The sequence below is a fragment of the Colletotrichum costaricense genome (genome assembly GCF_030867565.1).
Source record: "Colletotrichum costaricense strain IMI 309622 chromosome Unknown Scaffold_13.1, whole genome shotgun sequence".
Classification (NCBI taxonomy): Eukaryota; Fungi; Ascomycota; class Sordariomycetes; order Glomerellales; family Glomerellaceae; genus Colletotrichum; species Colletotrichum costaricense.
Window position 1 is genome coordinate 1,329,431 of NW_026848242.1, and position 23,675 is coordinate 1,353,105.

Here is a 23,675-nt window from a genome sequence, read left to right on the forward strand (position 1 = left end):
ATGATATCTTGTACGCTTCTCACGGGGGGAGATGGGCCTTTAGACCTTTGGGCGTGACGAATATGTGAGCTCGAGAGCCTCAAGGGGGGAGTCAACCAAGTAGATGAGATAGCGGGCTTGAAGACCGTGGTTGAGATAGCTGTATAGAATCGAAGATTTCGGGAGCCGGAGATGATTCGTGATGAGGAGGAGATTGGGCGGAACATATAATGCCTCCGCACAATAAGTGCGCGCGCCGTCTGCCCTTTGGACAGTGGGCAAGCTGCAGCGCGACCTTTTGAAGAATACAGGGACGATGTATCCAGGTCATCTCCTCTACACCTCCAGATTGATAAAGGCGATAGGCTCATATGCCTACTTATATCAAAGACTGATGTTCAAACCCAGCTTTTGGCATCACCGTCTTTAGGTAGCAACAAGATATACAGCCAAGGCACGTCTGAATGACCAGAATGGTGGCAAGAAAGAGCTTAACGACGGTGCGACTATATTTCACGGCGGTTACTATGGCACACATACTGGGGTCGTATGCGAACTCGAACTTGTATGTTATCGAAAGTAGGCTGCAACACGGCCATGATTGAGTGTTGACCTGTAAGGATACCACCACTCCGGTCACCAGTTTGTCCTGGCCCTGCTGTTGCTGGTGCTAGGACTGGATTGAAAAGGCCTATATGGACTTTATCGGTCTGGTAGTCATGCGGAAAAAAGCACATGGCGAAATTGTCGATGGAATATACCAAGAGCACCTGGTGGCGCAAGTGTAGCTGTGCAAGCTATACGGCCTGAGCACTGCTCGATTGGCTTCCTTTGCTTGGCAATGAGTGAGACATGGGTCAGCTTGACGAGTGTCTGGGAATTAGCTGGCGATTGAGTCCGTAGAGATCGACGTTTCACTATATGTAGTCAATAGATACATATTCAATGGCCTCGTTGATCCAGAGGGCGAGCTTCCGACGGAGATGACTGCTGTGGGGCGATTGGCGAGCACCAATGGAGAAACAAGGCATATTTTCGCCACTGAAGGTCTCAGATCGAGTTTGAGCAGGGTGTTCATGTCGTTCTCTTAGGAATAGCTGAGCAAAGGGCTTGTCGAAAAGTGCCGCGTAGCAAGCCGGGGGAGTTACGTGGTTAAGATTGAGTGCAACGAGTAGATGGCCTCTATCACCAATTTCCACGCTAAGAATCGATGAAAAGAAAGACTCAACTAGAATATATGATCGGAGCAAAAACATGGAGAAGGATGATAGAAGCTTCAGGTGAAGCTAGGGTTCAGCAAGATCGTAGGACGTTAAAGAAAGAAGGAGGACAGGAGGTTGTATCCAAGCCACACAAGAGTTTGTCAAGCCACAAGTCTGTAACTATGCTTGACAGCCGCACAGACCCATCCGGTAGCTCGTTCACCCGCAGCCGCAGCGATCCGGCGTGTGATTGGTTGGAGGCTTTCCCAAATTTCTAAACTGGCGAAATAGTACGAGCTCTCAGAAAGGGATTCGTGATCCTTACCAGCATCCACGTTGACACCAATTGCCAGAGATGGCGAACCCCAATGCGATGCGGCCGTCGATAGGTCGCGTATTGCGCCTCCAGGAGACTCGGCAATGGCTGTCCACGACACCCGCGACGGCCACCCAACCCCGAACCGCAACGGCATGCTTCTCGACTTCGGCTGCGCACTCGGTGCGCAAGACCCGCGACAACAATCGCCTCCGAGGTGTCAGTACCATGAAGAGATCCGGTCCCCGTGAGCCGCTCTCCGTATCATGGGAGACGCTGCCCAAGCCGTCAGACTACAAGCGTGAGGTTCCTACGGACCCGAACCACGGGCTCTGGGACTTTTTCTACGGCAAGAACAAGCTCTTGAACACGCCCAAGGAGGACCAGTCTCATGGCCGTGCATGGACAGTGGAGGAGCTGAGAAAAAAGAACTGGGAAGACCTCCACTCGCTGTGGTATGTCTGTCTGAAGGAGAGAAACCGCATTGCGACGACGAGTCTCGAGCGTGAGAGACGCAAAGTCGGTTTCGGAGGATTCGAGGCCAACAGCAGGGACGAGACGGTTCGTATTGTGTCTACCACATGACTTTTCGGAGATGGCTGCTGACCGGCGCTTGTTTAGGTTGTCACGACAATGAAGGCGATCAAGCACGTCTTGACCGAACGTTTTTACCTCTGGGAGGATGCGCGCAGATTGGCCGAGAACGACCCCGAAATCAATCTCTCTGGTGAAGGAGAGGCATACACGCCGCTGGCAGGATACGAGAATATGGAAGAGGGCAACAAGTACCTCGCCGAGGAGGTAGAGGCCGCAGCTGTCGAGTCACCAGTTATCGAGGCTCAAGCCGTCGAGGCGTCCGTCGAGCCTCAGGCAGAGAAGAAGGAAGCCGCGCCTGTTACGCCAGAGGCTGAGGAAGAGGTCGAGGTCAAGGTGAAGCCACCGCACCCGGCGAAGAAGGCCAAGCCCAGCAAACCGGTTGAGAGCAAGCCTGCGCCGGCGATGCCCAAGCCGAAGATCTGAGCGGCTCTGTTTGTTGTCTCCCCATTCAGCGCGAGGGTCGCAGACGGGAGAGTCATGTATCATTGTATCCAGACATGTATAGAATCTTGTACGATACGAATATTTTGTGCCAGGCGTATTTTGGAAGTCATTCCCCAGACATCATTCTCACTCTTGACACCGCTAGCAACATGCAATTGTCGACGAAGATTTAGAGCGTGCGTGATACAACAGCAACGCTTGCCATGGTCAACTTGAGAAAGGATTGAATAAGATCTACAGAAAGGTCTTGCATAACAGAGAGAAACTGAATAATAGATGAGACTTGTATTCGCATAATGTTACAGAACTGGGACGGGGAAGGGCGGGAGCTGGGTCCTTGTAGCAGGGACAAGCCCACTCACACCGCCGAGGGCGCCAGGTACACGCAGAGCAGACAAAAGTCGAGGTACCTTTTGAGCTAAGGTACTTGCAACTTTACGGCCTCGGTCGGTCCATGTCCAGTCTGCTAGCGGTGAGCAAGTGGCCAGCATAGTTTGCAGTAAGAAGAGCGGGCGGAGAGCGGACCTTGCATGGGCCATTTGGAGGTACAACTGGAGCCAGGACGGGCCCCCCCAGCGAGCATTGGCACTGGTCACTGGCCACTGACCACCGGGCTGGCCCCCAGTGACACTGGACGCTTGATGTGCTGCCGCATGCACTGCTGAACCCCTCCATGTCCCTCCAAAACCCAACTGTTTCTAGCAATCTACGGCAAAGTAGGTGGCTCTTGCCCCCCCACTTGATCCTCCTTTGCTGCATGTTGCTCCCCCATGTCTCTTCTTCACAACACCGCCGCAACTACTTCTCCAGACATCCAACACTTCATACTTTTCTCTTCCCTTCTCCTTCCGCTGCGAAACCACCGACCGACTTTAATATAACAACAACCGTCACACACGCACATACCCCTCAGCCGCAACCATGGATGAGATTGCAAAGGAATACGATGTCATCGTGCTGGGCACTGGTAAGTGACGTTACGCCATCCTCCTTTATTTGCCCCGCATCGTCGCTCGTCGGCCTGTGGGGTCCCCGACTGCTCGACAGAGCTTCCTGGCTGACCGGTCGACCTCACCGTCCTCTCTCTTCAGGTCTGACTGAGTGTGTTCTTTCTGGGTAAGCAAGCTATTGTCTCCATCGCTCACTCAAATGTTCGCTTCGCTAATCATTATTCTCCCCGCGCAGTGTCCTCAGTGTGAAGGGCAAGAAGGTCCTCCACATTGACCGCAACGACCACTATGGCGGGTAAGTCTTGCTCCTCCAAGGCCGCGATCTGGCCTTCCACCCATGAAGAACCTAGCTAAACTTAACCAGTGAGGCAGCTTCGGTTAACCTCGAGACGGTATGACACCCACGACTCTTCCCTACCCTCCCGTCCGAATGGGGTTCTAACCCGACAAACTTGCAGCTCTACAAGAAGTACGGCAACTACGCAAAGGGCGAGGAGCCCTGGACGAAGTACGGGCGTCTGAATGACTGGAACATCGACCTTGTCCCCAAGTTCCTCATGTCCGCTGGCGAGCTCACCAACATTCTCGTCTCGACCGACGTCACAAGATACCTCGAGTTCAAGCAGGTTGCAGGCAGCTACGTCCAGCAGGGCCAGAGCTCCAAGGCCACTGTTGCCAAGGTTCCCTCCGATGCCGGCGAGGCTCTGCGTTCGCCCCTGATGGGAATCTTTGAGAAGCGCCGCATGAAGAGCTTCATCGAGTGGATCGGCACCTTTGACCGCAAGGACCCCGGCACACACAAGGGTGAGTTTCGACATTTCGAAGCATCGAGGGATGGCGGAATCGTGGGACAGGACTGACAGTCATGCGCTAGGCCTCGACATCAACAATGTCACCATGAAGGAGGTCTACGACAAGTTCGGTCTCGAGACCGGTACTCGTGACTTTATCGGCCACGCCATGGCTCTCTTCACCACGGACGAGTACCTCACTAAGCCTGGTGCCGCCCCCGAGGCCATCGAGCGCATCCGCCTGTACGGAACCTCTGTGTCCCGCTACGGCAAGTCCCCTTACATCTACCCTCTCTACGGTCTCGGCGAGCTTCCCCAGGGCTTCGCCCGTCTGTCTGCCATCTACGGTGGTACCTACATGCTTAACACCAACGTCGACGAGGTGCAGTACGAGGGCGGCAAGGCTGTCGGTATCAAGGCCACTATGACTGGCGTTGAGGAGATGAAGTTCGAGACCAAGGCCAAGATGATCCTTGGTGACCCCAGCTACTTCCCCGGAAAGGTCAAGGTTGTCGGACAGGTTCTGCGCGCCATCTGCATTCTGAAGCACCCCTTGGCCGGCACCAACGACGCCGACTCTTCCCAGCTCATCATTCCCCAATCCCAGATTGGCCGTAAGAACGGTAAGTGCAGTGTAACCGAAAAGTGAAACTTGAATGCACGACTCATTGAAGCTAGATATCTACATCGCCTGCGTGTCATCGGCACACAACGTTTGCCCCAAGGGCTACTGGATTGCCATCGTTTCGACCATTGCTGAGTCGAACGCCAACCACCACGTCGAGCTTCAGCCAGGTCTGGAGCGCCTCGGCAAGATCGAGGAGCAGTTCATGGTAAGAGAGAAGCCCGAGTCCGCGCAGTGTAAGAAACAGGGTACTAATTCTTTTGAAGGGCGCCCCGATCCCCATCTACGAGCCCACGGATGACGGCACCGGCGACAACGTCTTCGTCTCCAAGAGCTACGACGCCAGCAGTCACTTCGAGAGCACGACCGATGATGTCAAGGATATCTACCGCCGCGCCACCGGCGAGGAGCTCAAGGTTGAGGGTCTGAGAGAGGGCCTGCAAGTTGCGGATGAGCAGTAAGCGCAAGGGGATGCTTTATTGAAACTTTTGTTTTCAAGCGGGTGAGGGGAGGAGGGAGCAAGTCTGAGAGGCATTGTGTCCTCGCACATCATAACAGACGGCAATCCGGGGTATATATATAACATATCTTGGACGTAAACATCTGAGGGTGGTGCTCTTCAAAGTTATTCAAGCCATTTTACCACATTCTTCGGTTCCGTATGCCCGTACAACTGATGCCATATTTTGTGATTTTTCGAGTCCAGCACTCACAGACGGGCTCACTGAAGTCTTCTCATGTTTTCTTATAGGTTTCTTATTCAGGGTATTCAATGGTCCTTGATTTGATGGCCTTTGAAGAGAGCCATCAAACGTCGAGACACACGCAAAGCTGGTAATGCTACGATGCTTTTTCTTTTGACATACGTTTCTCAAAAAGAAAAAAGGCATCACAGATTTTCCCCGTCTCCTATTCCCTCTCTTCTATCCCTCGTGGCCTCCCAATTCAAAATGTGGGAGCCTTTTACCGACCTCGTCAGATGTGATGTGATTTGTGTCGCAAGAGAACGAAGGAATGGAAGAAGACAAATAACAAGGCAGCAGCAAAACGAAACAAAGACCGCAAAACGCCTCCATGCCCCCCCGAAATAAATAAAGCATATTTACTTTTATTCTCTTTCCGTAAACATCCATTACCGTCTTTTTTACCCCTACCGCTGCTGGCGATGACGGGGTTGGTGGTGGTGGTTTTCTTAACGTCTCTGGTTCTTGCCGAGGCCACGCTTGCCGGCAACCTGTAGTAGTGGGTTAGCGTTTGCTTTGCATTTCGATACGATATTCCAAGGCGGCGGACGAGATGGAAACTTACCAAATGCCTTTGCAGCGATACGGTGGTGTGACGATCACCCTCACCCTGTCTCGCCATGCGGTTCCGCTTCTTCTGGGAGAGCTTGGCGAGGCGGTCGGCCTTGTCGCGGGCCTCGTCGTCCTGGACACCGTCCTCGCGTCTGTTGACGATGGGGGCGCGGCTCTGGCTGCGAGCGCGGCTGTGGGAGCGCAGGCGCTCGCGCGGGGTGGCGTCCGTGTCCATCATGTCGACGTCCTCGGTGCCGGCGCGGGAGAGGCCGGAGGAGCGGCCGCGGGGGCGGGACTGGGCGCGGGCGCGGTTGACAATGTCGGTGGTGTCGACACCGAGCTGGTCGAGGGCGTCGTCCATCTGGGAGAGGGGCACCTTTTGGGACTTGCGGGGGATGATGGCCTGGTTCTTGAGGCGCTTCTTCATCTTGGCCTCGTTGCGGATGAGGGCCTGCTTCTCGCGGATGATCTCGGCCTTGGAGAGGATGTCGGCCTCCTCCTCGTCGTCGAGCTCCTCGTCCGACTCGTAGTAGCCCTCCTTCTCGAGGCGCTCCTCCTCCTCCTCGAGGGCCTGGAGCTTGGCCTCGATATCCGGGTCGACGAAGTCGTAGACGTTCTTGCCGTCAAAGACCTCGGGGATCTTGTCGTGCTTCCACTCGTCGTTGGCGAGGAGCCAGTCCTGGCGCATGTCGACGCTGTAGACGCCGGCGCCGCCGTTCTCGGCCTCGACGTCCTTGGCGAGCCTCCGGCGCTCCGGGTCCTCCTTGTCGTACTTCTTCATGTTCTTGATGCCCTCGGGGATGAATGTCTGGAGGGGCTGGCTGGTGCCGGGCTGGGCGACGTGGATACGCGCCATGACGTCGGCGAGGCGGCCGCCAATGTTGCCGCTGCTGTTGGTGCCGGCGTTGAGCTTCTGGGAGACGCGCTCGGCGATGAGGCGCTCGCAGACGGTGTTCTTGACGTTCTGGACGCCCTCCTGGGTGTTGCAGGAGAGCTGGAGCATCTCGACCTCGCCGGACTTGAGGAGGCCCTGGAGCTGAGCCTGGGTGGCGGCGTCGAGGTCCTCGGGCTTGACCACGTCGATCTTGTTGACGACGATGAAGACGATCTTGTTCTGGAACAGGGGCTTGATGCTCTGGAAGAGGTTGATCTGGGCCTGGATGGAGTAACCGCACTGCTCGCTGAGATCCATGAAGTAGAGAATAGCGGATCGCAGATGGGCAATGGCGGTGACGGATTGCATCTCAATGGTGTTCCTGAATGGGCTGTCAGCGTCTGAAACCCCTTTCCTGCGTTTTCAATATTGGGGTTTTGCTTACATCTCCTCGAGAGGGTGGTCGAGAATACCAGGGGTGTCAATGCACTGGAAACGAAGGTACTTGTAGTCAAAGTGACCGCAGAAGAGCGACTTCGTTGTGAAGGCGTACGGTTGGACATCGACGTCGGCTCTCGAGACGGACTTGAGGAAAGAAGACTTTCCGACGTTGGGGAAACCCGTGATGAGGAGGGTTCTGGTATTGGGATCGATCGAGGGAAGACGGCCAAGATCTTTTATTCCCTCGCAGTCAGTGGAAAATCCTTGTGCGCGCTCTCAGTGTCGTCGGATTGCCACTTACGCTGTCTAACCTGGTCGAGGTAAACCAGAGGGTCTTTGAGGCGCTTGATGAGCGTCGCCATGCGACCAAGCGCGGCGCGCTTCAGCTGCTTGCACTGGAAAAGCGACTGGCCATACTTCAAGAGTCGGACGTCTGCACAAATTGCACTAGGTTAGCTATTTTGCATTTCCCCTCCCAAAATCGAAAAAGTCGCCTTCCCCCACACCACGCGGGAAGAAGGCCTCGCGAAAAGAGCTGGATTATACGCACAATCTCTGGAGATGGTCTCGATGAGGTGCTTCGCGGTTGAGAGCTGGCCGAGGGCGATCTTGAAGTGGTCGGCGTCGTAGAGGGTGTTGATCAGGTCCTTGTGGAAGGGGTGGATGTCGTTGAGGCGAGGGAACGACTCGATGATCAGGCCGAGCTTCTCGCTGATGGTCTCCTGGGTGAACTTGACCTTGCGGGTGTAGAAGCCTCTGATTCTGGAAATCTTGAAACCCGAGCGGATCTGGGTCGGCAGCCGGCGCTGCGTCCTCGAGAGGACAATGTCGAGGAACTCTTGCGAGTTGGGGACCGGGGGGAGATCCTTCCACCTGTCGCGCAAAGCGTGGTTAGCACAGATTGATTCTTTTGTAATTTGGCTTCTCTTTGAAATTCGATCGCATATAGGAAGGGTCCGACGTACTGAGTCTTCATTTTGGCGGCTGGGGTCTGCGTTGGAAAAACTTGAAGCAGTCCTCAGATGTTGCGATCGGTCAAGGTGCACCGTCGGTGAACTACAACAAAGTATTTGGGATGGGGGGCGGTGTTCTGCACTCGAATTTTTTTCTCTCGTTCGCTTATCTTATCGGCACGGACAGGTGGGGCGAGGGACCCCATGCCATTAGTGGCCGCTCAAAGGTTTTGGTCGTGCACTCAACGCTGATGGACACAATTAAGTAAGTACCTTACCTTAGGTACCTCGCCCACATGGCTGATATATTAAGGTAGTCTTAACTACACTCATAAGGCTATGATGGGTGGTTTCAAGGAGTTCATCAAATTTTTGGTACAAGTACGTTCCAAATTGCCCCAGTAGACTAAACCATCAGTGAGTTTGTGATGTTGATTGAAGCTATGCAGGGTCCGGCGGTGCGGATTCCTCGTCTTATCACAACTTTATCGCGATAAATTTTGCGTGGTGGGGCACTCTCCGCGGGGCAGACGTGAATAGAGGGGTTATCCGCGAATCCGTTTCGCGGAGCTTCAGTTTTGAGATCTTTCATCCTCCAGCCTCCGACAAGCATAAACCTCTGGAAGACCAACCCAAAAATTCCCGTCTCTTCTTTATTCTTTCTCCCAAAAAAAAGCCCATTGTTAAACGGTAGTCGCCAAAATGTCCTCCCAACTCGCCCCCTACAAGCAGGACTTCCTCAAGGCCGCCATCGCCGGCGGCGTCCTCAAGTTCGGCTCCTTTGAGCTCAAGTCGAAGCGCATCTCCCCCTACTTCTTCAACGCCGGCGACTTTTACCGCGCCGACCTCCTCCGTGCCATCTCCGTCGCCTACGCCCACACCGTCATCGAGGCCCGCAAGTCCTCCGGCCTGGCCTTTGACATCGTCTTCGGCCCGGCCTACAAGGGCATCCCGCTCGCGACCTCGACGACGGACAAGCTCGCCGAGCTGGACCCCGAAACTTACGGCACCACGTGCTACTCGTTCGACCGCAAGGAGGCCAAGGACCACGGCGAGGGCGGCAACATTGTCGGCGCGCCGCTCAAGGGCAAGAAGGTGCTCATCGTCGACGACGTCATCACCGCGGGAACCGCCAAGCGCGAGGCCATTGCCAAGATCCGCAAGGAGGGCGGCGAGGTCGTCGGCATCGTCGTCGCGCTCGACCGCATGGAGAAGCTCCCCGCTGCTGATGGCGACGACAGCAAGCCTGGCCCCAGCGCCATGGGCGAGATCAAGAAGGAGTACGGCATCCCCATCTTTGCCATCCTGACGCTCGACGACATCATTGAGGGTGCCAAGAGCTTTGCATCCGCTGAGGATATCAAGCGCACTGAGGAGTACCGTGCCAAGTACAAGGCTACCGATTAAATCTTGAGAGCCAGCTCCAAAGCCAGAGAACGGGGACGGTCTAGATTTGTGGGCAGACGTGATCTTCTGAATTTCACGCTCAACGGTCGGCGCTCGTATGGGTGGTTGGGATGAATGAATGCGATCGAATGAAGGGAACTTTATAGGACCCCTCGGGTCAAGGCGCATAGGATGATAAAAGTGATTTGGGAAGTGACTTTGCAGTACCTGCAAAACCTCACGCAAAGAAATACAGGCCGAACAGGGGACACTGTGAAAGATCGTATCTTAATTTTGCCTTGCTCGCCCTCATCCAGGTGGCAAGGCATTCTATGTCATGTCCTCATCGTTAAGGTAGTCTCCGGCCCTGTCGTCTCATGATGCTACCGCCCTTTTTTTTTTTTTTCTTTTTTTTTTTTTTTTGAGATTGTACAATCTCGCGGTAACTCGACAACGACGACTTGACAACAAAAGAAAAGAAAAGAAAAGAAAAGCAAGGCCATCATGCAAAAGTGAGGTTGTTTAGAGTTGACAACCCACCCAGTATGCCACTCCCAGTTCCTCCCGGTTTGTTTGTCTCAAAACAAATAGGGGCGTTCTTGTCCTGTCTAGAGCTCGGATAGTCGTAGCTCACAGGAGAGGACTGCGAAGAAAAAAAAGACGGGGAGAAAGTTCCACAATGGTTTCAGTGACCGCGGCGGCACTACTCGGCGGACGCCTTAAGGGCATCGGGACCCTTTTTGGGCGGGCCGGAAAGTTCAATGACCTGATATCATGTTAGTCGTTTCGCCAAAAGGGATGGTAGGCATCATTATGCATGTACCATGTCATTCCAGCCGCCACCAGCGAAGGACGCCTTGCTAGGACCGACGCGCTTGAAGCCGAAGCGCTGGTAGTAGCTAACCAACCACTGCCGATTCGTCAGCAACTTGCAAGATTTCAAGAGTCAGGGTAGCTCAGTGAGCTAGAGGAAGCTTACGTCCTTGCAGATCAGCGCAATGCGGTCCGCAACGCCAGAGTTGTTGATCTGCTGTAGGTACGACTTCATGAGAAGCTTGCCGAGACCCAGGCCCTGGAGCTTGGGGTCGATGGCAAAGGAGTGCAGGCACAGCGTGCGACCCATGATCTTGTGGCCGACATCCGTGCTCTTGGCCGACTTTTGATCGCGCCAGTTGTCCGGGTAGGCCATGTCGTCGTCGCTGACGACGGGGCCATCGCCGAGGGTCGCGACGGCGTGGCCGAGGAGGACCAGCTTGGCTCCGTTGGCGCGACCTGTCTCGACGGGGCTAGCGACGGTCATGGTCGAGAGAGGGAAAGCCTCGGCCTCGGCCGGGACGACGCTGCAGAAGAGACCTGTGGAGATATCTGAGCAGGTCGCGAGGCGGTACATGAACTATGATGAGGTGTGTAAGCTTTGCGTGAACCTTTGATTCCGCGTGATCTGCCTATGAGATGCTACGCGACCTATCCGTCCGCCGACGATAGAAACTCGCAGAACTCTCATTTCCATGAATGAGGCGAGCTCTGCATAAATTTGGCTCGGCGGAACACCCAGACTCGATGGCGCAAGGAGAAGAGATTGGGAAAAGGGACGCAGGGGAACTGCAAAGAAAGACAGGGACAAATCGGCTCACCTTGACGCGGGTAGCGCGATGACTCGGATCAGGGAATGCAGCGTCCTCGAGGGCGACGCAAGACTCGAGATTCGACTCGGTCAGCGGCAACACCAAAGGGCTCCATTTGAAAGGAACGATATGCTGGATCGTCCGACGCTGCGTCTGTTGCTTCTTCTTCAGCTCGGACTGCGACATCTGAGTCTCGATGTACTCGTCGTCGGCGTCATCAGAACTGTCGATGGCACAGTCGGACGCCTCCTCAGGCTTGGCGATCGGGGGATCTTTCTCGTCAGGCATGATGACGAACGATCGAGAGAGATGTGTATAACGCGTGCGTCGTAGAATGCGGTATTGGAAGAGAATTTGAGGAGGAGGTGGAAGATGCGGATACGCCAGGAAGACGTATGAGAATTTGTAGAGAGCTGGGTAGAGTTGGGGGTAGGAAGAAGTTGGGAGTGGGAAGAGTTGTTGGTTACACAGAGAGAAGAAGCGAGGTGATGGAATCAACCAGAGGGCAGCTTGTTGGGTCAAATTACCCCCGTCAGCTGGTAGACAGAGAGACTAAAGGTTTCGAACAAGGCAAGGAGACACTTCAGGATGAACACCAGAAGAGGTGAGTGGTGTTGGTACCTGGGAGTGATGGTTGAAAGGGGTGGGTTGGTCGAGTGCACAGGTAGCTCCGGAGGGGCATCGGGGTGCTGCCGGCCGTTGGACTCGGCGCTGTCGTTGCAGAGCGGGGCCTGACGGGGCTGTGAGTCAAGTAATGCTCGGCCGGTGTGTGCCGATTGGCAAGGCCGAGTGAAGACCTTAGCTCGGTGCAGTGAGTGTCGGAACGGAGGAGGGAAGACGTCTCAGAAAGGCTAAGGTCAGATCGGGTGGTCCACGGCGGAGAGGGGACAAAGCATCGGGACAAGTCAAGTGAACCTGAGCTGTGAATGCGATAACGGGCTTGCAAAAGAGGAGTAACCTGGCTGCAGACCAAGCAGAAAGGTATGGAGTTGGTAGAAAATGGGATTGGTATTGCAGCAGCCAAAGAGGCAACTGGATGGAATTGGAGTTCAGTGACTCGCCATGGACCATGGCAAAGCAACACCCTCCATCATTGGACACTCTGTGTGAGGTGTGGTTGTGGTTATGAGGTGTTTGTCGCGTGACTGACCTACCCGCAGTGGCACAGTTGTGGCCTGTTCAGCCCATGGGTATTTCTAGGCGACGCTGGAATTGTTGCCCGGCTCCATCTTATTTCCCACTCTTCCCAGAAAACTTCTCCAAGTTGTGGCATTGAGTGAAAGAGCCATGACGCTGTTCATGTGGCATACCAGCTTCTGTAGATGGAAATTTGCGGAAAAGGTCTTTGCAGGGCATGGCGGGTAATAATGGGTACTGTTGCTTTCTTTCGATCCAGGCTATCGCCCAAGGACAGGGTAGATTCCAGTAGGAAAAGATGCTTGAATGGCTTGCACATAGGGCAAGGTTGGTTGGGATCAAGGGAAGAGAAGAGTGAGAGAGAAAAAGTGACCTGACTTGTACTCATTTCCCCACAGTAAGCCAACTTCGACATCACTCCATGCTCCAATACTGCTCTGCTACCAAGGTACAAGCACAGAGTTCTTGAGTCTCTAAACTCAGAGTCGTATCAAGAGTTTCTCGGGACTTTGGCGTTGTGATAAATGGTCTTTAACAGATTGGGAAACGCGCTGTTTGCTTTCAGACCGCTAATTGCTGGTCCGTCCCGTCAGATTGAGGCTGCTTTTGGCCAATGCAGCCGACAGAAACCGAACGAGATCTAGGCAGTGTCAGCGACTGCAATGACAAAGTTTGAAAAGAGGAGTGCGGTGCAATGTAGATTCAGACTTTTGGATTCGCGTGGGTGGGCGAGCGGCTTACCTTAGTTGGGTCTTGGCCGACATGCTTGTTGCTCCTTTCCCCTGACTCCGCCTGCTGCGGTGTGCTTCACACTTGTATGGCACATTACCAGCCCAGTCCGGCCCGCCGTCGAATCGTAGAGAATGTACTATTACTTCGTACTCGAACTTGATGGATATTGCTTTGAAGACTGAAAGATCCGCAGCAACGCCATACTGTGTAGGCAAGAAGACCCTGAGCCTGCCGATCCGTATAGACCTTGGCTTTCGTCTGGATCTTGGCCGATATTACAGCTGTAGCCCCGAGGCCGAAGCAAGCAGACGAAAAACTTTTCGCTGTGGCATGTTGACAGCTGCAGGTATTCACCTAAATGGACATAACTGCAGTATCGACTTCGAGAAGCTTTCCGGGTCGGCGATCCAGAGTTGCATTGCCCCGCTGCAATGCAGCATATGCAGCAGGCTCAATGAGGTCTAGGAAGGGCCCTGAGGCACTTTTTGGGCTTTCCCACCATGTCAGATGGGCGAAGTCCGAAGACATTCTGAGTTGTAAGTTATGAGTCAACCCGCTTGGGCTGTGGTCATGGACCTTCCTAATGAATCAGTGTGGGTTGCAGAGGCTGAGAGCGCATACTGCATCAAGTACGAAGACGCGGAGCATTGCAACTGAACAGCGTCGAGAACCCGGAATGCGGCCGCCACCGGAAGCCGGATCCGACCGACTTCAAGGCCGGCATCCGAGCTGACTGCAGTTCCGACCCTCCAGCGGAGCGAGGTTGGCACGCCGATCTCTGCTCGCCTTCGAGACGTCGCATGCGAGATATCGGTGGGAGCAACGGCAGCTTGGAATCATGATCCTGTGCCGTCAGATCATGAACATTCCGTTCAGGACAAAATCCCCGGCCCTTGCAGTCGCCATATAAACGAGACATGCATTGTCATTGACCCGAAGCAGACCTGCGAGCTTGCTCGCCGAGTAGAGCGTGAGCAGCGAGGTCACAGGCAGGTAGATAGATGCTGGGAACTCTTCAGCATGGTGTGATGAAGAAGAAACTCGACAGGATGTCTCCGTTTCACGCCGCGTCCAACGTCGGCCATCCGGGCAAGTCGTTTTAGACGTTCTTCGTCATGATTAAAGTGGAAAGACGGACGTAGATTCCAAGCGAGGAAGCAGGGTGCTTCTCTGCCTCGAGCAGCAGCAGGTTGAGGTGCTCGTAGGCTTGTCATCATCGCACAGAAACTCACGGGCGAAGATGGCAGGAGATGTCGCTGCTAGACATCGATTGGCGGTACATCCTGAGGATCTATGACATGTCAGTTTGGCACAAGAAAAGAAAGAGATGCAAGTGCAGAAAAAGTAGAAACAAGAGGGGATTCTCAGCTCTTGTACCTGCTCCAGAAGGAAGTACATGGGTAGATTGCAAGGGTTGTTGAGGTCGCTTGCTTGGCTCGCGCAGCTGCCGCAGGTATAGATCAAGTACTTGATTGCGCCATCTTCCACCTGGTTTGCCGTCAAAGATACTTTTAAGACACTTGGTGGCTTAGTCAACGATTAGCTCGTGGGGCTGATATGCCGTAGGGGAACCTGCCCGCGCTGCTGTGACCTCAGCAACCTTGGAACTGGGAAGCTCAAGTCATCAATGGCCTCCTTGCCGCAGGCTTAGCAAGTACACGTGCAGATGCCTTGCGAGGCAGAGATTGCCGCGCGAAAATACCTAAATTGAAGAAAACAAAACAAAGCATGCGTCTGTCTGGCTGACAGGAAACATACAGTCGGGGTTTCTGTAAGTTCAGCTAAGGTAAGCGGAGAAGTTCCCGAAGCTTTCCATGAGCTTCTGTTCGCCATCTCGTTCCGTGGCCAGTGCTTTCCCTCCCGTCTCTTTGGAATACCTACCTTAGCTGCTTAGGTACCAGTGCGGATAGCTGAGGTATTCGTGCCTTGGGAGCACACAGGTTTGCTTTTCACAGTGTTTGTGCTCCGGCCGCCCCCATTCCACCTTGCCTTACCTTACCTTAGTATACTTCGTACGCAGTAGCTAAGTCCGCAGTACGGAAATATTCCCCGTCCTGGTTCCCCGTCGACCCCATCTTGAGCCACTGCAAACGGGGAAACGTACTGTGTAAGGTAGGGGTCTCGTCACTGCACCCACCTTCCTTACGAAACACTCAAAAAGGTACCCCAAGTACCCGAGCCGAGCTCTACCTTGCCTTTACCTTCCGCTACCTCCCCCAGCTCTCTTCCACCTTACCTTGAGATCCTTTTCTTTGAGACCAAGTGTCTCTCAACTCATCAGATACCACCTGTCTAATCGTTCACCACCGCTACAAGGCTGCGGAATCACGTCGAAACTTTTCCCGGAGCTCTGCTTCATCCAATCGTCCTATCCAGCAGCTCTTTACCTTCCGGGTGAGACGTCACTGTTGTGTTGCCTGAATTTCGGCCCCTCCAACACCCCTCCTCCGCAGCTCCGTACTGAGGGTGACTTCAACTTCGCTTTCGCAATAGTGAAACTTGACGATTTCCCTGGACCAGATCCGGCCTCTTTGCTTCTCGCCGCCAGTCCATTTCTTTTATCAACCGATCAAACCCGCGGCAAACAGTTCCTGCCTGTACGCCAGGAACAAAAGCCCGTCATGTAAGCTTTGCCCCTTTGTCGGGACTTGACACGTTCTCCGCTGACTCTTCTTCCTCCTAACAGGCGCATTACACTAAGCATAACGAACCCCGAGGTCGAGGACCAGGATCTCCTCACCCTCGAGATCTTTCCCGATATGCCCATGTCCACACTCCGCGAAGCCATCCAAGCCGAGACCAACATCGCACCCACCTCCCAACACCTCTACCACAACGGTCGCTTGATCCAAGATGACACTCAGACGATGGAACAGTTGCAGATTGCCGACGGCGAGATGTTGGCGCTGCACGTGAGGGACATGCAAGGAACCACTGGCTTGCCGGACCAGAGCAGAAGGGCACCGCAGCAGCGCCGGCGACCAGGAGGACAGGACCCAGAGCTCATTCGCCTTCAGATCCTGGGCGATCCAAACTTACGTGCCGAAGCCACCCGCCAGCAGCCCCAGCTCGCCGCCGTTCTCGATGATCCCCAGAGATTTGCCCAGCTTTTCAATCAGAGCTACGACCGTGAGCAGCGGGAACGCGAAGAGCGGCAGAGGCAGATTGCCCGTCTGAACGAGGACCCCTTCGACATCGAGGCTCAGCAGAAGATTGAAGAGATGATTCGTCAAGAGAGAGTCATGGAAAACCTCCAAAACGCCATGGAGCACAACCCTGAAGGTATGGCAGACAACCAAGGCATAACATGCGCAGACCGAGAGGCTAACTTCACACAGTATTCGGACGAGTGCACATGCTGTATGTCGATGTCGAGGTGAACGGCCACAGAGTAAAGGCGTTAGTCGATTCTGGAGCACAGGCAACCATCATGTCCCCTTCATGTGCCGAAGCCTGCGGTATCATGAGACTCGTAGACAAGCGGTTTGCGGGTGTGGCTCGTGGTGTAGGCACAGCCAACATCATCGGACGCGTACACTCTGCCCAGATCAAGGTCGGCACCATGTTCCTGCCTTGCAGTTTCACCGTCATGGAGGGCAAGCAGGTCGAGCTTCTCCTTGGCCTCGACATGCTTAAGCGCTACCAAGCCAGCATTGACTTGGCCAAGGACAAGCTGATCATTCAGGGCGAGGAGGTGTCGTTCTTGGGCGAAGCGGAGATTCCCAAGGAGAGCGAGGAGGCTCTGGAGGAAGAACCCAGATTACCTGGCCCAGCTGGAACGACCATTGGTCAGCGCTCCGGTGTTGTCAGTGGTCCCGAAGGCGCTGCTGCCGCCGCGCCGACGCAGCAAACCCTTCCACAAGGTCGGCCAGCACCTCAGCAGCAGCAGCAGCAGCAGCAGCCAGCGGCGCCAACTTTCCCGGAAGAGCATATCAACCAGCTCATGGCTCTGGGTTTCCCTCGTGAAGCCGCGATCAATGCTTTGCAAGCTACAGGTGGCAACGTCGAGTTCGCAGCCGGTCTCTTATTCGGGGCATAGACTGGATTAGGGGCGTATCGGAAATTCTTTGGTTGAAATGGACCTGCATGGTCGGACCGCAAAGGTATGGGACAATCTCGGGATGGAGATGTGGGGTGAATTGGAGTCGTAGTATCATGCATGCACAGCTCGAAATGATATGCGTTCAAAGCGTTTTGGTAGACACACTCGGCACTTTTGAATTTCAAGTAATGCTAACTAAACCTTTGAGATTTGCCTATGCTTTGTATAAACGACGACGTTCCAAGGTATCCGCTATGGTCCCCTGCTCGGCGACCGCAGTACACCCAGCTTCATCCCAACAAGTCCGATTGCGGTTGCGAAATATAGGCATTTTTATTTTGACGAATGCGATATTACCCCCCCAAATGAAGACAACTTTTATATGTGCCAAAACCGTCGCAAGAACAATATACAACCGGTCGGTTCTACCGTATCTTGTATACACACGGCTTCAAGATACCCGTCTCATCAACCTTGTCCTCCTCCGTCTCCCACACGAACCTCTTTTGCTTCTTCTCCTTGTCCACGTAGCCGGCCGCCTTTGCCGCGACAAGCCCCTTGCCCTTGGTGGGCACGGCGCCCTTGATAAAGTGCATCTTGACAAACATTTTGTTGGATAGGTCCACCGCGCCCTTGTTGCCCTCGCCCTGGCCCGCCAAGACGAAGCCGCGTTTCCGCAGCGCCTCGACAAAGGCGGAGACGTCCGTCTCGCCGCGCTTGTCCTCGTGGCCGTCGACCTCGACGGCGAGAGCCGTGCGGTCCTCCTCCGTCTCCTCGGGTTCTTTCGTCTTCTTGCCTGCGGCGGCGGCGGCTGCCTTTTTGCGGTTGCCGACGCTGTGCGAGACGACGGCGTTTTTGCGGTGCACGGGGCCGAAGCGGGACTTGATCTCGGCGATCCAGAGCTCGCCCTTCCAGTGGAGGATGCGGTAGGCCTCCTCGATGAAGTCAAGCCAGTTCGTGCCCATGAGGGCGAGGCAGAAGATGGCGACGTCAACTGAGTCGTTTTCGAGGGGCAGGTTGGCGATGTCGGCCTTTGTGACGTGTTTCGCGGGGGAGTGGAGGTCGTAGCTCATGATCTTGAGCTTGAGCTTCTTGGACTCGGGCTCGAGGGTCGAGGCGAGGCGGGCGTCGCCGCAGCCCAGGTCGGCGACGTAGCACGTCCCGTCGGTACGGGGCAGGGGTTGAGGGCCGTCGGGCTTGGATGGCGCGCCGCCGGGGCGTCCACCACCGCGAGCGTTGGGGAAGCGGGCTCTGGCGCGGAGCTTGATGTCGCGGATGTAGCCGTCGACGGGGTTCGAGGGCCAGACCTCGACCTGGCGGCGGAAGCCCTCGTGGTACTCGGAGAACATCTCGGGGGAGTCTTCGAAGAGCTGGTAGGCCTGGGCCGAGGGGCGGGTGTAGAGCGTCTCGTTGAGGTGGCGGAAGCGGGCCGAGATGAGCTTCTGGCGCATGGAGCGCTGGAGGGGCGTGAGCTTGGCCGCGGCGGGCGGGACGGGGGGTACGGAGGCGGCGATGGCCGCGGCGGCGTCCTGGTTCTTCTTCTTCTCGAGCTTTTCTTGCTTGTTCGTCAAGGCTGCCTTCTGTGACGTCTTTGACGGTGTGGTCTCTGCTGCTGGTGTGGCTGGCTCATCTTCGTTACTGGACATTTCCTTGCGCTGCTTCTTCCCCTTCTTGTCGGATTTGGGTGTTTCCTGTGTCTTTTCTCCTCCATCGCTCTTGCTTTCCTTCTTCTCCTTCTTCTGCTTCTTGCTCGGCTTGGGCGTCTCGGCCTCGGCCTCATCCGCATCGTCACCATCGTGATCAGCCTCGGCGGTGGCAGGGGGAGCATCCTCCCTCTTTTCTCCAAAGACGCGAGGGTTCACCAGAACGGAGTTAGCGCCCGAGGTAGGCGCCTTCTTCTCCTTCTTCTCTTGCTTGTTGGCTCTCTTGCGCTTCTTGCTCTCATTCTTGGCGGTGTTGCTGGCCTTCTTCACCTGGGTCTCGGTTTTGAGACCCTCGGCCGCGACGGACCATCCTGGGACAGCGAACATTTTTCAATTGCCAAGAGTAATGTTCTAGATGTCCGAATTATGTGATCTTCTTGTCGCGCCTACGAATTCAACAGGTTGTGGTTGGTGAATAAGTTTGTTGCTTGAAGCTCATGCGCATCTCACGAACTCACTCCCGCGGCTTATCGACGTTGGAATTTTTTTTCTTTCCTTCCTTTCCCCAGAGGTCGCTTATCACACCCCTGCGTTTTGATCGACGCCAGGATGAGCCGAGTTAGACTGGTGGACCGTGCATTCTGTCTGTTTCCTCTCCTTCCCGTTCTCAAAGTTGCATCCCGTCTTACAACTCCCCTTCCCTTTCCATATACTCACGACCTACCAATTTCATACAAAATTCGATCAATATTTATTCGAATCATCTCTCATTCGTGATTGGCTAATATTTAATAGTGCTTCGGTTATCCTATCCCATCCCCTGTCTAGTCCCAACGTCGTTCGACGACCTTGCTCTAGTTACCAAGATGAAGGTCAACCTTCAACGGTCGTCGCCGCAGTGGAACAATCATTAGAGTCGATCCAATGGCTGTGGCTGATATTCCTAGACCTCATTCCTATCAATCTTAAAGACCCGCAGACGCGGCATTTTGCGCAACCCGGCATGCCGGAGTATTGTTCATGTCGACCCGAAGGAACTACAGCCAATTGATTACGGAACACGCTATTGGCGAGCTAGACCGTTGATGAACTCGACCTAAGCCCAACACACCGGAAACCCCTGGAGATGTTTCTACACTTTGTAGCTGGCCATGTGGGTGATGGCCTGATTTGCGGACTCGAGAGTTCAGGCTGGTCTTCAGGACCATGAATCCGCATTTACATTTCATGCCAATAAGAGCTGGAAGCCTCGTCTGACTTGGAGTTCTGGGCAGCGCAGCCGGGCCCAGACTTACTGGTAACCAAGCTGCATACTGTTACGGCTGCAACAGGCTCGAAAGCTGCGCTGATTGGAACAATAGAGACAAAAAAGCAAGTGTATCGGACCGGCGATTGAAGCTCCTGCATGTAGCCTTCATCGATGTCGACAAGAAACGGTTTACGAATCGTCACCGAGAGGCGCTGCAGGACAATCCAATCACTTCAGACAGCTTTTACTCCTTCCCGGATCCGGCCGCATGCAATTCAGAAGACGAAAACATCGTGCCCGGAGTTATGAGCCTATGAGGCTACCTCCTCTCTGAGTCGTTGGCTGTCTTTTGGCGCCTGTTTCCGACACCTCCGACTTGCGGACTGCAGTATGATCCAAGAAAGCAGTCATTGGTCGCATGCTCGACAAATCCGTCTCGGTGAAACGGGATATACATTGCATTTCTCGATTCCCACGTCAGACGTCAGCAACCCTCATCACCACAGGACCTTTCGCACTATTGTTCCAAGACGTTTTTGCGAGGCACTGCTCGACACAGCTAGATCCGCCTGTCTTCCAAGTGACTAGATACGGACGTGTAGGAATACCACCTGCCAAAATATCTATGGGATCCCCGCCATTCAACTCTTTTGCCCGAAGGAGGAAGGCCCCAACACTTGGGACCCGACTGGTATGCGGCCAATTAACCAGTTTCTCGGCATGGGTCGGTTCAACACAGAAGACCCGATCTTTGGCCCGAAAACATGGGTACGGCGTATTGCCCGGCTCAACGGAAGGTTGTTGATGGACGCTTTGCTACATTCGGCGTAAAAGAGAGACGACGAGGTGGGGAGGAAACGGCGTGGCAGGTCAAGGCACCTTACCTGTTCGAGTGCAGAGATCCGTCTTTCCGATTACTCTCTTTCCAAGAACCCAACTGGAGATTTCTGAAAGACTCTATTCCAAGCATCGAGCTTCGAGAGAAACCTTCGAGTGGTACCGCCGGCTTCCTAGATAGATTCCTGCGACGCAAGTCCCGCTTTAGCAAGGTGCATGTCTGAAAGACTATCTTGACCATTGACACGAGGGGCGTCCAGCGAAGTAACGACTCCAAGGTCCTACACAACCCACGAATCAAACGTTCGAAAGTAATTCAGGAACGTGCTTTAGGAGGGCCGAAATCCGTTTTCTTTCCGGCTATGCAGACATTGAGCCGGACTCTGCGGCTGCGAGAAGGCAAGGTGCATATCTGACCTGCAGCAACCGTTGTTGCGGGCTTCGACCGAGATCAGATAGAGTAAACAAACATCTGGGGAAATCTGCCAAGGTGCGGTGTGTTCCTGCGCGTATCGAGGAGCACCGGGAGTGTACAAAGCGATCGACGATATAGTGAGCTGGATGTCACCGGTTCGTTCAAGAGAGCACAGGCAAAGGTGGCTCGGGGTGATCCGCACGCCTCCTTTCGTTCAACATTGCGCGACGTTTGTGTTGCACCGTATGCCAGTCAACGATGCTACGACCAGTGGTCGGTCACACCATCCAGCAGGTCGGAAATGCGACGGCTGGCCCTTGGCTTGGATCTCGGATGTAGTGGAAAGCGTCCTCCGACGGGGGGAATGTTGCCGGGATCCTTCAGCAACACATTGTTTCCGGCGTCTTGTTCTCCCGCCCAGTGCGTCCCGGTGAAATGCTCGCACCTAGCAGATATGGACCCTGACATTCCTTGGATGAGGAGTACATAGCCGGGCAGGGAACGTGACATTCGCCCGAGTACTAGGTCCGTCCTTCTGCCACGCGTGCTGTTGTTCACAACGCTTGCGCACGACAATATGGATTATCAGATCATGCCCCTCCATTCGCAAGAAGGAAACGAGACGGCTTATATCCAAACCCCGGCCTTGCAGAAAGTTCAAAGGGGGGAAAAAAACCTTAGTTTCCCGCTCAGCAGATGGTAATTCGGCTCAAAGCCAGTGGATCCATCCCGCCTGGACTGAGACGCCACCGTTGCGTTGCCTTCGGCGGTGACCGAGAACCTGTCAAGATGCCTCTCGAACAACGACTACTATCAACAGCGGTCTAGACCTGGCTGAGGGCCAAATTCAGACCTACGGACGGACAGTTTTGTGGTTTTCAAAGTTGACGGGCACTCAGGAAGACCGATCCCGAGCCGGAGACCCTGCGCAAGGCATCAACGAAATCCGCATACCATGTCGACCGTTTTTTGCTCCCCACCAGATCACCGCTTGGTCATTGCTGACCTTAGGGCAGAGGATTGGTGAGGGGCAGAAGGCTGGCAGGCTGGGCAACCCTGTCGGGAAGCGAGTCCAGACCACTCAAACCTCGGACGAAAATCAGATTCGGCATCTACATCTCTTGCCCCCATGTCGTCTGCGAGAAGACTGCGACTCAGGCGGGCTGTCTTAATCGGACGGCATGTCACGTTGATACCTAGTCGCGCAGCCCAATGGTTCATGCCGTCTACGGAGTATCCGTCCTGTCAGTGTCCACAAACTCCGTACCTACGGTCCTACGGATTGCCCTAGGCACGCCTTGTCGACCTTGGCTTGACAGCCAGGAATGCGAGGACAAAGTTTGTTGGATGAGGCCGTTGGAATTTTCAGCTTGGCGGCTCCCCTATTCAAGCTCTTACGGCTCTCAATCTCCGTGCGCAATTACACCTATACAGATTAGCTCATCGAGATAGATGGGTTGTTTGACACCCAGGGGAAAAAAGAAAGCCACGCGAGACGCGGGCAGGCTGCGGTGCCGTGGCCCGTGGGTGCCTCGAATACCTACCTCCTGGAATCCCACGCAGGTCTTGGCTCCCCGAGTTTCCTCTACTTTTCTCACTCATTCAGCCTCAGCACACCCACTCACCTCGATTAATTTCAGCCAGGAGAGATCATCAGTCAGAACCTTCTTGTGCCAAGGATGTTGGTACTTGGTATCCGTGGAGTTCTGGCCTACCGGCACCCACACTACCGACAGACGACAACTGTGTATCGGGTATCCGTGTGTAGGCTGACTGCCTGAGCGACGGAAGCACGTTAGCTGGCCTTACCTTAATTAGTGCCGCGCGCTATATCCACCGATGGGCTGTCATCCGGGACATGACAGACCCCTGGGCCCTACCGCCCTGGAAGAGAGGAGGTGGTGACTGTACTTCGTACTCTAGAATATACCTTACGTCGCCATCGCTGCCCGCCGCCATCGGCCCCTCTCTCAGCGGTAACCGAGAGACCCTAAGGCCTAAACGGCCTAACCCTGGGCGGGCCCAGCAGCAGTGCAGCAGCGCATCACCCTAGCGCGGAACCTTGGCCAGAATCATGACGGCGGGGAGCTTCGAAGCTACCGGTACACCATCTTGACTGCTACCACCCTACGCCCCCTCCAA

At 54.7% G+C, this 23,675-nt stretch overlaps 7 protein-coding genes across 7 annotated transcripts; 4 read left to right on the top strand and 3 right to left on the bottom strand.

Annotated features, from left to right (window-relative positions):
- Positions 1 to 1,536: 1,536 nt before the first annotated feature.
- Positions 1,537 to 2,517, top strand: CCOS01_11847 (uncharacterized protein; the record flags this gene model as incomplete). The annotated part of the gene is made up of 2 exons (XM_060459998.1): positions 1,537 to 2,058; positions 2,119 to 2,517. 2 exons carry the CDS (start codon positions 1,537 to 1,539, stop codon positions 2,515 to 2,517), a joined length of 921 nt encoding a protein of 306 aa, XP_060309829.1.
- A 942-nt stretch (positions 2,518 to 3,459) lies between these two features.
- Positions 3,460 to 5,365, top strand: CCOS01_11848 (GDP dissociation inhibitor; the record flags this gene model as incomplete). The annotated part of the gene is made up of 8 exons (XM_060459999.1): positions 3,460 to 3,505; positions 3,630 to 3,654; positions 3,724 to 3,783; positions 3,853 to 3,880; positions 3,947 to 4,292; positions 4,363 to 4,902; positions 4,958 to 5,112; positions 5,171 to 5,365. The coding sequence occupies 8 exons, from the start codon at positions 3,460 to 3,462 to the stop codon at positions 5,363 to 5,365; spliced, it is 1,395 nt and encodes a 464-aa protein (XP_060309830.1).
- A 731-nt stretch (positions 5,366 to 6,096) lies between these two features.
- On the bottom strand, positions 6,097 to 8,490 carry CCOS01_11849 (nucleolar GTP-binding protein 1; the record flags this gene model as incomplete). The annotated part of the gene is made up of 6 exons (XM_060460000.1): positions 6,097 to 6,138; positions 6,213 to 7,455; positions 7,519 to 7,747; positions 7,816 to 7,947; positions 8,065 to 8,387; positions 8,480 to 8,490. 6 exons carry the CDS (start codon positions 8,488 to 8,490, stop codon positions 6,097 to 6,099), a joined length of 1,980 nt encoding a protein of 659 aa, XP_060309831.1.
- A 679-nt stretch (positions 8,491 to 9,169) lies between these two features.
- On the top strand, positions 9,170 to 9,874 carry CCOS01_11850 (orotate phosphoribosyltransferase; the record flags this gene model as incomplete). Its single annotated transcript, XM_060460001.1, has 1 exon — positions 9,170 to 9,874. One exon carries the CDS (start codon positions 9,170 to 9,172, stop codon positions 9,872 to 9,874), a length of 705 nt encoding a protein of 234 aa, XP_060309832.1.
- A 682-nt stretch (positions 9,875 to 10,556) lies between these two features.
- On the bottom strand, positions 10,557 to 11,766 carry CCOS01_11851 (acetyltransferase; the record flags this gene model as incomplete). Its single annotated transcript, XM_060460002.1, has 4 exons — positions 10,557 to 10,619; positions 10,677 to 10,763; positions 10,833 to 11,246; positions 11,488 to 11,766. The coding sequence occupies 4 exons, from the start codon at positions 11,764 to 11,766 to the stop codon at positions 10,557 to 10,559; spliced, it is 843 nt and encodes a 280-aa protein (XP_060309833.1).
- Positions 11,767 to 13,854: 2,088 nt separating this feature from the next.
- CCOS01_11852 (DNA damage-inducible protein 1) lies at positions 13,855 to 17,386 on the top strand (the record flags this gene model as incomplete). Its single annotated transcript, XM_060460003.1, has 7 exons — positions 13,855 to 13,883; positions 14,009 to 14,160; positions 14,572 to 14,647; positions 15,108 to 15,118; positions 15,664 to 15,970; positions 16,034 to 16,629; positions 16,686 to 17,386. The coding sequence occupies 7 exons, from the start codon at positions 13,855 to 13,857 to the stop codon at positions 17,384 to 17,386; spliced, it is 1,872 nt and encodes a 623-aa protein (XP_060309834.1).
- A 428-nt stretch (positions 17,387 to 17,814) lies between these two features.
- CCOS01_11853 (methyltransferase domain-containing protein) lies at positions 17,815 to 19,419 on the bottom strand (the record flags this gene model as incomplete). Its single annotated transcript, XM_060460004.1, has 1 exon — positions 17,815 to 19,419. One exon carries the CDS (start codon positions 19,417 to 19,419, stop codon positions 17,815 to 17,817), a length of 1,605 nt encoding a protein of 534 aa, XP_060309835.1.
- Positions 19,420 to 23,675: the final 4,256 nt, after the last annotated feature.